General features: G+C 39.6%; 1 protein-coding gene across 1 annotated transcript; it reads right to left on the reverse strand.

The window, feature by feature from the left end:
* Positions 1–10174: 10174 nt before the first annotated feature.
* LOC131153918 (serine/threonine-protein kinase PCRK1-like) lies at positions 10175–11221 on the reverse strand. The gene has a single exon (XM_058106362.1). The coding sequence runs from the start codon at positions 11219–11221 to the stop codon at positions 10175–10177; it is 1047 nt and encodes a 348-aa protein (XP_057962345.1).
* Positions 11222–12151: the final 930 nt, after the last annotated feature.

Genomic DNA, 12151 nt, shown 5'->3' on the forward strand with positions numbered 1-12151 from the left:
ACTGCTTAGACTTCCGTATTGTATTTTGGGTATATCCCTGGTACCCATGGGTCCAGATGGATTATGAATTTTCAGGTTTATTATAAATAATAAATAAAAAATAATAAAATGGTAAAATAAGTAGGTCGTTACACATACAATGCTTCATATGGTTTTATCTCTGTACTGGCTTGGTAGCTGTTATTATATGCAAACTCTACGAGCGGTAGATATTGAATCCAACTATCCCCAAAGTCTAGCACACACACCTGCAGCATATCGTCTAAGGTTTGAATGGTCCTTTCTGATTGTCCATCCGTCTGCGGATGAAACGAGGTGCTGAAAGTGAGCTGCGATCTCAAGGCATCCTGCAAACCCTTTCAGAATCGAGAGGTAAATCGTGGGTCTCGGTCTGAAACCATAGAAACAGGGATGCCATGAAGTCGTACTATCTCCTGCACAGATAACTCTGCCAGCCTATTCATGGAATAGCTAACTCTAATAGGAATGAAGTGTGCAGTGTTCGTCAACCGATCCACTAGAACCCAAATGACATTCTGCCCACGCAACGCTGCAGGTAACCCCGATACAAAATCCATAGAGATGTGCCCCACTGCCACTTGGGAATGTCAAGTGGCTGTAGTGGTCCTGTTGGCCTTTAGTGTTCTACCTTAATCTGCTGACATGTCAGGCATTGCTTAATAAATCTAGTAATTTCCCTCTTCATGTTACTTTACCAGAATGATTCTCGCAAGTCTCTATACATCTTCGTACTTCCTGGATGAACAGTATAGAGAGAGCGATGAGCCTCCTCTAGAATGACCCATTTAATATCGACGTCATTCGATACACAAATCCGGGTATGGAATCTCAACATCCCATTAGCAGAGACATTGAAATCCGACTTAAATCCATTCTGCACTCCTTCCTTAACCTCTACCAGCTCTGCGTCTTACTTCTGAGTTGTCTTGATTCTCTCTTGCAAGGTTGGCTGAACAACTAAGCTGGTGATGAACACCTGTGGATCTTCGTCCACCAACTCTACCCCTAACCTCTCTAGATCCATCACGATCTGATGCTGTAGGACAACTACTGAAACCGACGTACTCACTGACTTCTGGCTCAAAGCGTCAGCCACCACATTAGCTTTTCCCGGGTGGTAACTAATAGTGTAGTCATAGTCCTTAATCAGATCGAGCCATTTACGTTGCCTCATATTTAGCTCCTTTTGGGTGAAGAAGTATTTGAGGCTTTTATGGTCTGTAAAGATCTCACACTTTTCATCGTAAAGGTAGTGCCGCCTGATCTTTAGTACAAACACCACTGCTGCCAAATCTAAATCATGTGTAGGGTAGTTCTTCTCGTACTCCTTGAGCTGGCGAGAAGCATAAGCCATAACTTTACCCTGCTGCATCAAAACACACCTGAGTCCTTTCTGGGATACGTCACTATAAATCACGTAACTACCATCCTTTGATGGAATGGTCAACACTGGAGCTGTGGCCAGACGTTGCTTCAACTCCTGAAAGCTTCACTCATAATCACAAATTCAGTCAAACTTACTATTCTTTTTCGTAAGCTATGTCAAAGGACCTGACAGCCTAAAAAAACCCTCGATAAAATGGTGGTAGTACCTTGCCAGATCTAAGAAACTTCTAACCTTGTGAACGTTCTTCGGTCTCACCCAGTTTACTACTGTCTCTACTTTGCCCGGGTCTACTGATACTCTTTCTTTGGACACTACATGTCCAAAAAATGCAACCTTCTCAGGCCAACATTCGCATTTCCTGAATTTAGCAAACAATTTCTTCTCTGTAAGTACTTGAATTACTAGCCTCAAATGAGTCTCATGCTCTGCAGGACTCTTGAATAAATCAGGATGTTATCTATAAATACTACCATAAACTGATCCAAGTACTCGTCGAATACCCGATTTATCAGGTCCATGAATGTTGCAGGCGCATTCGTCAAAGCAAACGACATAACCAAAAATTCATAATGACCATACCGGGTTCAAAAGGCCGTCTTCGATACGTCATCTGACTTCACCTTCAGTTGGTGATACCCGAATCGCAGATCGATTTTAAAGAAAACCCAAGTGCCCTTCAGTTGGTCAAATAGGTCATCAATACGTGGTAACGAGTATTTGTTCTTTATAGTTACCTTGTTTATCTCTCTGTAGTCGATGCACATCTTCATCGACCCATCATTCTTCTTCATGAACAACACCGACGCTCCCCAGGGTGATATGCTTGGTCTAATGAAGCCATTATCTAGAAGTTCTTGTAGTTGCTCCTTTAACTCCTTTAGCTTTGCTGAAGCCATTCTATATGGCGCCTTGGAGATTGGTGCCGTCCTTTGTACTAACTCAATAGCGAACTCCACTTCCCGATCTGGAGGCAACCCTAGTAAGTCCTCGGGAAAGACAAAGGGAAACTCTCGTATCACTAGAATATCTGCTAGTTTCAGTCCTTCCTTTGGTATTGTTTTCACACATGCCAGATACCCCTGACATTTGTCTAGAAGTAACTTCCTTGCCTGCACCGCTGAGAGGATTTGTGGTGCAGAGTGCACACACGACCTTACAAATTTAAACTCTTCCTCCCCTGGAGGTCTAAACACTACCTCCTTATTTCGGCACTCTATACTCACATAGCTGGACGCTAAATAGTCCATCCCTACGATAATATCGAATCCCTGCATCTCGAGAACAATGAGACTGGCAGACAACTTCCTCCCTCAAATCTCTATTGGATGGTCTTTAGCCACCTTACTGCACACAATAACCGACCCCGTCGGCATAGCCACTCCTAACTCGACCCCTAACAATTGGGTCTCCATTCCATGTACTCTAGCAAATCTCTGGGATACAAATGAGTGGGTAGCCCCTAAGTCGAATAATACAATAACATTATATGACATAAATGAAATCGTACCTGTCACCACATTGCCGGCGTTTTCTGCATCCCCCAGCATCAACGAGTACACCCGTTCCTGCGTGGTGCCCTCTTGGTGACTTCCTCTAGTTGCCTTACTACTTCCTCCATACTGCTGCTGCGAAAGCGCGTAGTTCAATACCGCGCAACAATGCTGTATCCGATGTCGAGTACTACCACACTAGTAGCAACCTGAAAAACCAGCCCTGCACTCGCCTGTATGCATCCTATTGCATTTAGGATAGGTAGGGCGCTGAAAATTTCCCTGAGTGGCTCGCGATCTTGATGCCTGTCACTGGCCCGAAGAACTACCAGACTGCTTCCTAGAGTTCTGACCGGTGCGGGACTGATAACTCTGAGATAAATACTTCTTCTTCTGACTTGTCTCTCTTTCCCCTTCCTGTATACTGGCTATAGCCACCATGGCTCTGTCCACTAGCTTCGTAAAGCCCTGGACCATCAACGCCGCCTCCTGTGCGCATATGGTGCGTCTTAGTCCTCTTTCGAACATTTGAGCCTTTCTCGGCTCATTCGGGACTATATGTGGAGCAAATCGGGATAGATCCACAAATCTAGCTGCATACTGCTACACGACCATGGATACCTGTGTCAGACGTAGGAACTCCACCTTTACCTCTCTGGTGGCAACAGGGAAGTATCTGCTGAAGAAGACCTCCCTAAACCGGCTCCAGGTAACTGATATGTACCCTGGACGTTGCTCCTCTACCGGCTTTGCTAATTGCCACCCCCTCTTTGCCTTCCCCACCAGTTTGAAGGCGGCAAAACGTACTTTCTGTTCCTCCATGCATTCTAACACTTCCAACAGCTCCTCCATCTTGTGGACCCAGTCCTCCGTCGCAATTGGGTTTGGTCCTCCTGAGAATGCCGGCAGATTCATCCGCGAGAACTGCTGGAACGTGCAGCCTCTATCAGCCACCGGCTGACTTCGTTCCTTGGAATCTCTCCGAGACTCCCTCTTGGCCTACCATGCCTTACTACGTAGTATAGACAAAGCCTCAACATCATCACTGCTAGAGGTATCCGCGTGATTGTCCCCTCCAGTCATGACTCCCTTTCCCCTAGCATCCATCCTGAAGATAGGATATGACCCGATTTAGAAATTCCACATTTATCATGGTTAAAACAATTATGGAATGGCTAACAGATAGAACACATAAGTTTGCATTTTAAAGGACCCATATGTACATTTCTACTGCAAGACTTTCAAAATATCCGACCTTATACATATGATAACACGACCACTTTCTGGGTCCAGTCATTCAACCTAAATTCAAAACCATCAATGGATTTACCATGATTTTCCTGAAATCATTATTTTAGCAAAAGCATAGAAGATCGTCAACAAAATTCTGTTAACAAGCCTCTAGACTAAAACCCAACCTATCTTACCAATTCTCATTCTTAACTTATCTTAACCTATACTATGGTAATTAACACTGATTGTCAAAGTCTACAGAACCTAGCAAACCTTGGCTCTGATACCACCTGTAACACCCCGACCCGACACGTGGCCCCAGGGTGCTACTTGAGTGACGTTTGAGTACCTGATACCATCATATCATACACGATATACGGCAGAATAAATGAAATAATCTCAATATACTATTACCAAAGTCTAAATCAACATATATATCAAGGTTCTGTCCATACACATATTACATCCCAAAAACGAGTTCACATACTTGGTCCATATGACCAGCTATACAAGCCCGAAGGCATACTACAATAACTAGTCACGAAAAGTAACTAAACTAGTCTCCACCCCCTAGATCCCGCTAAACTCGATCTCTGAGATTCCCTAAAAAGATATGTTGTACAACGGGGTGAGACACCTCTCAATAAGAAAGATTAAGTTAATGACAGTGTGTGACAGCATGATTTTCAGTGTATACTAGAATCATACTTCTCTCTTTCACTGAACATAGTATGCCTACTCATTTCTCATAACATATATCAATACTGAAAGACATTTACATCATTACATAAATATACAGATATGTATAAAAGATACACCCTAGAACTACTCGCCATGTATAAACCCTCGTGGTCAGGGTTGTGTGGCTCGAAGGCTGGACTACAATCCAGGGGATTAGCCCAAGCCAAGTCAACTCCCTGCTATATAAGTCAGTAGGCTTTCGCAAGCTCGCTTAGGGGTCCGATTGCATCTCGGTCAATTGGTTAGGACCACCCAACACCACACGGTCAATCGGTTTCGGTTTCAAAACAGAAATCACAACGCTCGAAAACCAAATCCCGACCTTTATCACCAAATCAAAAATCTAATCCGCTAATACTGTAGATCTTAGCTCCCTGATCCTCACAGTAACTTTCGATCGTCGAAATGGGCGACGAACGAAGGAGGGAGAGAGAGAGAGAGAGAGAGAGAGAGAGAGAGAGAGAGAGAGAGAGAGAGAGAGAGAGAGGGAGAGAGAGAGGGAGAGAGAGAGAGAGAGAGAGAGAGAGAGAGAGAGAGAGAGAGAGAGAGAGAGAGAAGGCCTTTTGACCCAGTCAAACTCGTCGACGAATTGGTCCCTCGTTGACGAACCATAGAAGGTTGTTCGTCGCCAAACCTCCTCCCTCGTCGACGAATCCAAGCCTGATATTTTTCATGTCGATCGGGATCTCTTTGTCGATGAGACTCTAAATTTCGGCGGTGAAGCTCTAAAGGGCCTTTGTCGACAAGAACATTGGCTTCATCGATGAAACTTGCAAAAATCCCCTTTTTTATTCTTTTCTTATTTTACAAGTTCGGGTCTCTACATTACAAGGTTTCTACTAGAAGGATAAGAGGAACAAGTGAAGAACCTAGCATAGTGCATAAGGCAGAAATTAATTTTCTATCTTAATATAAACATATTTGAATGGCCATTAGCAACATCTTTGGTTTGCTGGGATTATTGCTAACACCTTGCATATGAAAACTCTATGGCTACTTAGTTCTACAAACAACATTTCGTATCCATTATTTGAAAAGGGATCTCCCTTATATAAGATGATGATGATGAACAACAACAACAACAACGACAACAACAATGAGAAGGTAACGCCTCAAGCATAGTTGCTGTAAGGATATTCATATTTATAGAAATATTTACAACTGTTAATGTTACAATAGAATAATAAATTTACAATTACAGCTGTTAACGTTACAACAAAATAATAAATTTATAATTTGAAATTAAAAAAACTGCTATACAAGTGGAGAATCCTCTTGATCGTCTCTAGATTTTCCTCTAATGGATTCTCGTTTAATACCCCCCCTCAAAGTTGGCGTGGTGGAATGTGGAAACACACACAACTTGGCACGATCTAATAGATATTGTAGCTTAGCAACCCCTTTAGTGAAAACATCTGCTAATTGTAGTTGAGTGGGCACAAACACCAAACTGAGAACTCGTTGAGCGACAATCTCCCTAAAAAAATGGTAGTCGACGTCGATGTGCTTAGAGCGAGATTTGGTGATAGGATTTGATGCTATAAATATGGCACTGTTATTGTCACACAGCAGTTTTGGAGGAGAGGAGAGTTTAATATGTAGTTCACGTAATAGTTGAAGTGTCCAGGAGAGTTCGAAAGCTACAAATGCAAGAGCCCGGTATTCTACCTCAGTGCTAGAACGTGCGATGGTGATTTGTTTCTTAGAACACCACGAAATTAAATTTTAACCCAAATAAACAACAAAACTTGTAGTAGACTGTTGAGTATTAGGGCATCTTGCCCAATCGACATCTGAGTAACCAACTAGAGTTGAACAAGGATCCTATGGCAGTTGAAGACCATAGTGATATGTGCCTTTAACGTATTGTAAAATACGCTTTAAGGCATGGATGTGATCAATAGTAAGAGCATGTATATATTGATAGATGGAATTAACACTGTAAGACAAATCTGGACGTGTGAGAGTCAAATATTGGAAGGCTCTAGCTAATGTGCGAAATTGTGTTGCAATGGAATATGTTGTACCAGTTTTTGAAAGATGAGAATCAACCACAAAGGGTGTGGAAATTGGTTTGTAATCCACCATTTCAATGCGAGTCAAAAGATCTAGAGCATATTTTTCTTTGCTCAGAAAAAAGCCTTTGTCATTGCGAATAATCTCAACACTAAGAAAATAGTGGAGATTGCCCAGATTTTTCATGGAAAATTTTGTGGCAAGACGGTCAATAAGACTATGAAGCATGGTTGGACTGTTGCCAGTAATAACCATATCGTCAACGTACAAAAGGGGATGAATAACACCATGTTGACCGTGATAGACAAAGAGAGACAAATTTGCACAGCTTGAAAGAAAACCAAGATCAAGTAAAAAAGTGTTGAAACGATGAAATCAAGCCCTTGGAGCCTGTTTAAGGTCATAAAGGGCACGCTGCAAACGACAAACATGATTTGATAATTGTGGATCAATATAACCTGGAGATTGTTCCATATAGACTTCCTCTAAAAGAAAACCATGGAGAAATGCATTTTTGACGTCAAGCTGATGAAGGCGCCAACCATGCATGGCAACAAGAGATAAGATAATCCAAACAGTAGGAGGGTGAACAATTGTACTAAAAGTCTCTTCAAAATCAATGCCATGTTGCTAAGAAAATCCTTGTGCAACAAGGCGAGCTTTGTGATGCTTGATAGTTCCATCTGCTGGAAGTTTTGTTTTGAATATCCACCGACAGCGTACAACATTATGATAATAAGGATGAGGTACCAAGCGCCAAGTGTTATTTTGCTTAAGTGCGATAATTTCATCATCCATTGTAGAGAGCCATTCTGAATGCTTTACAATCGACTTAAATCTGTGAGGCTCTTTAATGGCAAGACGTACTTGAAACCATTGAGGAGCTGACAAAGCAATTAACGAATGAATAGTACGAGGCTTAAGAATACTGTCCTTTGCATGCGTAATCATTGGGTGTGTAGAGGAAGTCGATTAGGAGGTTGAAGGAGGTGTTGGAGGTATGATTTCCAATTCCATCGCGAGCGGGGATGGCCGAGAAGAGGCAATAGATGTGGAAGATGTTGCTACTGTTGAAGGCAACACAAGTGGCAGCAAATTGCTGTTGTCTACACAAGAAGAGCACAAAAAATGGGAGCCTCGCGATGGGTGGAGGTCATATTTGTAGAAGATTTATTTTCACATGGAAAAGAATTTTCCAAAGGATCAATAAAAGTGATGTAATTTGTAGAAATCAAAGTTGGTAAACTTGATGTGACATAAGGGAAATGATCCTAAAAAAATTGCACATGACAAGAGACATATACTCTATTAGTGTTTTTATCCAAACACCGAAAACCTTTATAGGGAGAACTACAGCCTAAGAAAGCACAAGGAATTGAATGAGGAGACAATTTATGAGGCATATAGTCACACAAAAATGGAAAGCAAAGACAATCAAAAGTATGAAGTGACGAGTACGAAGGAGCTTTACCATATATATAAAGTCACATAAGGGGTTTTCCTTGCAAGAACCGATGATGGGAGGCGATTGACTTTCAAGCAATGAAATAAATTGGCTATGCCATAGGAGGTAATTGGCAGAAGTAAGTTTGGTGGTCACCATATGTGAACCATCTTATTGAGCGGAAGCTGATTGGAGCTTGAATCGACCATGGAACAAAAATTTAAGTTATTAATCAAAAGTGGCTCTGATACCATGAGAAGGTAATGCCTCAAGCATAATTGCTGTGAGGATATTTATATTTATAGAAATATTTACAACTATTAACGTTATAACAGAATAATAAATTTATAATTACAACTATCAACGTTATAACATAATAATCAATTTACAATTTGAAATTTAAAAACTGTTATATAAGTGGAGAATCCTCTTGATTGTCTCCAGATTTTCCTCTAACGGATTCTCCTCTAATAAACAATAACAACAACAACAACAACAATAATATCAATAATAATTTGTGATCTACAATTAACTAAGATTTTTCTTTGTCATGTTAAGATCGAGGCTAAAAGTTGAACAATAGGCAAAATGTGGTAATAATTTTTCTTCGATGGATAGCTCTAAGGTGACGCTAGTCTATGCTTTGTAGTTTGGGGTTTGAAGAGGAGTGGTTAACTCGAAAATGAAAAATACGTGAGAACGACCTAAGATTAACAATATAAGAGAAGCTATCTTCATAGAATAAATACTCATAAAGGATTTAAATTTACTCGTTTTGATTTTTCCTTAAATGGGAATACCCAAAGGGTGGTAATAGTTTGTGCTTTGTAGTTTGTTATTAAGGGAAGAGGAGGTGAATTAACCCAAAATGGAAAATACATAACAAGTAGTTAAAATTAATTGATGAAGAAACAATCTTAACAAAATAATTGTGAAGAAGTTATAATAAAGAAGGAAAAAAGAATATAAACCATACATTCTTGGGTCGCAGTTGAAAGTGTCCACACCCCTATTGCCCCATTTAACAAACTCTTAGGTACATGGCCATTGGAACTGTTCAAAATTTATTACAATGTTAGTTTCCAAAAACCATATGCTTCACAAAATATATGATACAATTTATTAGGTTAACCAAAGGTTAGGCTCAACCCACATAGCAAATCATAAAATATCATGCACTGCTTAATGGACTCTTTAAGATTAAACTTAAAGAAGCTATTCTCTTAACCAACAATCTAAAAATCTAGAAAGAGAACTAAAAAATAAACTCTTGTTTCATTATAATCTTTTTCTCAATATTAAGTACTAATAATAATAAAAAAATTATTCTAATATGATTAGTTTTTTTCTTAAAAAAATCAAATGCTTATAATGATGTGTAAAATCAAGCTTTCTTCATTAAATATTTGATATATATATATATATATATATATATATATATATTTTATTTTCTTTGTTATTTCTTTTAATAATCAAATATGAAAAATTGTATTCGTTTAAAATTTTCTTTTCTCCTCCTAATATTTTTCAAGTTCAAATGGGACCTATAGATGCTCAATTAAGTAGAAAATCTCCCTATTTTATCTCGTGTATGCATCTAGTGCCAATGAAAATAAGCACATGGGGATTAATTAATTGAGAGGAGATAGAGATTAGAATAATTAATGACGTTCATTTCTACAAGTCAATTGCTAATTGATTGAAACATCGCCCAATATACATGGTTTCAAATGGAGAATTTTGTTGAATACTTCAACAAAACAAAAAAACAATAAAATCAATACATGGAGTAACTTTTTTTTTTGGCCTGAACAATGATTAGAACACAAGACTTTGGAAAACCTACATTGTATTTGTGTCAACAATTTTATCTATTACTTCCAAAATAGTGCTCATCCGTGGTCGGATCATTGGGTCTTCTTCCAAGCACACGGTCGCTAAAGATGCTAACTTATGGGCAGCCTTGAGGCAGTACCTTCCCTCTAGCCTTGGGTCCATAACACGTTGAACCTCGTCGACATTCGAGAGTTGCTGTGGCCTAATTGAGCTCAGAAGCCTTCTCTTATCGGCTTTCAATTTTTTCTCGTCGAACGCTGGCCTGCCAGTGATCAGCTCAAGGAGGAAAACTCCATAGCTCCACACATTGCTTTGCCATGTCATGGCTCCAGACAGGATGAACTCTGGAGCTGCACACCCCACAATGTCATCACAATAGCGGACAGTCCATTGGTCATCCTCCCCTTGAAATGCCATGGGCTCATGTGTGCCCCTGTACATTGGCCCCAACCTTGTCAGCCCCCAATCCATAAGCTTTGTGTTCATTTGCTCATCCAAGAGGACCTTTGATGATTTGAAGCACCTAAAAATGAAGGGTGGCTCGACCTTCTCGTGCAAATACACCAACCCATGAGCTGTGTCCTTAGCAATTTTAAGCCTTGACGCCCACGAAAGTGGCGCCTGAGATTTGTCGAATAGGGCATCTTGCACGCTGCGGTTGATCACGTACTCGTACACGAGGAATCGTTTGGTTTGCCTTCCATGGATTTTTTTGCTGTGGCCAAGCAATTTGACAAGATTTGAGTGATGAAAAGAGCCTAGAAAATCGATGTTCATCGCCATTTCAACGTCGTCCAGTTGCATCCATGAGCCCTTGAACTCTTTGACGACAATGTAGATCTTTTCTCGTTTGTTGTTGGCACTAGGAATCACACCCCTGTAGATTCCTCCAAATTCTCCGTTTCCAAGTTTGAAGGTAGGGCTGAAGTTCTCTGTTGCCTTTAGCAACTCCTCATATGCAAAAGCTTTAATGCTGTTTGGATCTTTAGAAATCCTTTGGTACCCATTTCTGGAAAAGGCTTCTCCATTGTTTAAGAGAAAATGACAATCCATGACCAACAATGATTAAAAAAAGATCTTCTTTTCTTTATGGTGAAATGGGGTGGAAGTGATTTTTCCTTCACTCTTTTAGGTGGCAATGGCAATGGATTTTGCTTTATAGCTTGAGATTGGAGGAGGGAGGTTGGCTAAAAGTAGAAAATCCATATGAAGGAGATAAAAATGTATAGTTCTTAAGAAAAAACTATCTTAACAAAAAACGTGTGGGGGAGTTAATTAGGTAATACGAAACAAATCTTAAGGTTACATTTAGTTTGCAGAGTGTCTGTCTATTTTCAGGAGTAGATTAGTTTGAATAGGTTAGTTTACAATTAGTTAAGTTAGAACTAATTTTGTTTCTATAAAGTAAATAACAACGTGAAATGTTTTGTGAATCCATAATAAGGAATAGAAAAGGAAAAACTATTTTTAAATTTTATCACATGGATATTTATTTGTTTCTTATTACATGTTAAATGAAATAATTAGGAGTATAAAAGCATAACTATTCTCTCGATTCCCAAAATTTAAACTATATTCCACTTTATTCCAAGAAATTAACTATTTTACCGGACCAAAGGAGTCATAATTGTCTCATCAAATTGCCTATCAACTTATTTACAAACCCCTATGCTCATGGCATGTTGTTGAAACTGTAAGGCCATGTTGGTTATTTAGAAGGAAAATGCTAACATTCTAAGTAACTTTGCAAAATGTGTCTCAAATTTAATGTAACGCTATTTGGATCTTGAACAGAACATTGTTCAAGTCTCCAAACCTGATGTGATGCTTTTTAAAGTCTCACATATAAGGTTTGAGTGATAATTTAGGCGAGGTTAGAACATTGTAAAATTCAAAATACAGGTTTGTAGAGTTGTGAATAAGACTAATGTAACCATACTAAAAAAGAATTCAGTTCATGATTCTTAGAACTATTTGAACCGT

The sequence above is a fragment of the Malania oleifera genome, chromosome 4 (assembly GCF_029873635.1).
Source record: "Malania oleifera isolate guangnan ecotype guangnan chromosome 4, ASM2987363v1, whole genome shotgun sequence".
Classification (NCBI taxonomy): domain Eukaryota; kingdom Viridiplantae; phylum Streptophyta; class Magnoliopsida; order Santalales; family Ximeniaceae; genus Malania; species Malania oleifera.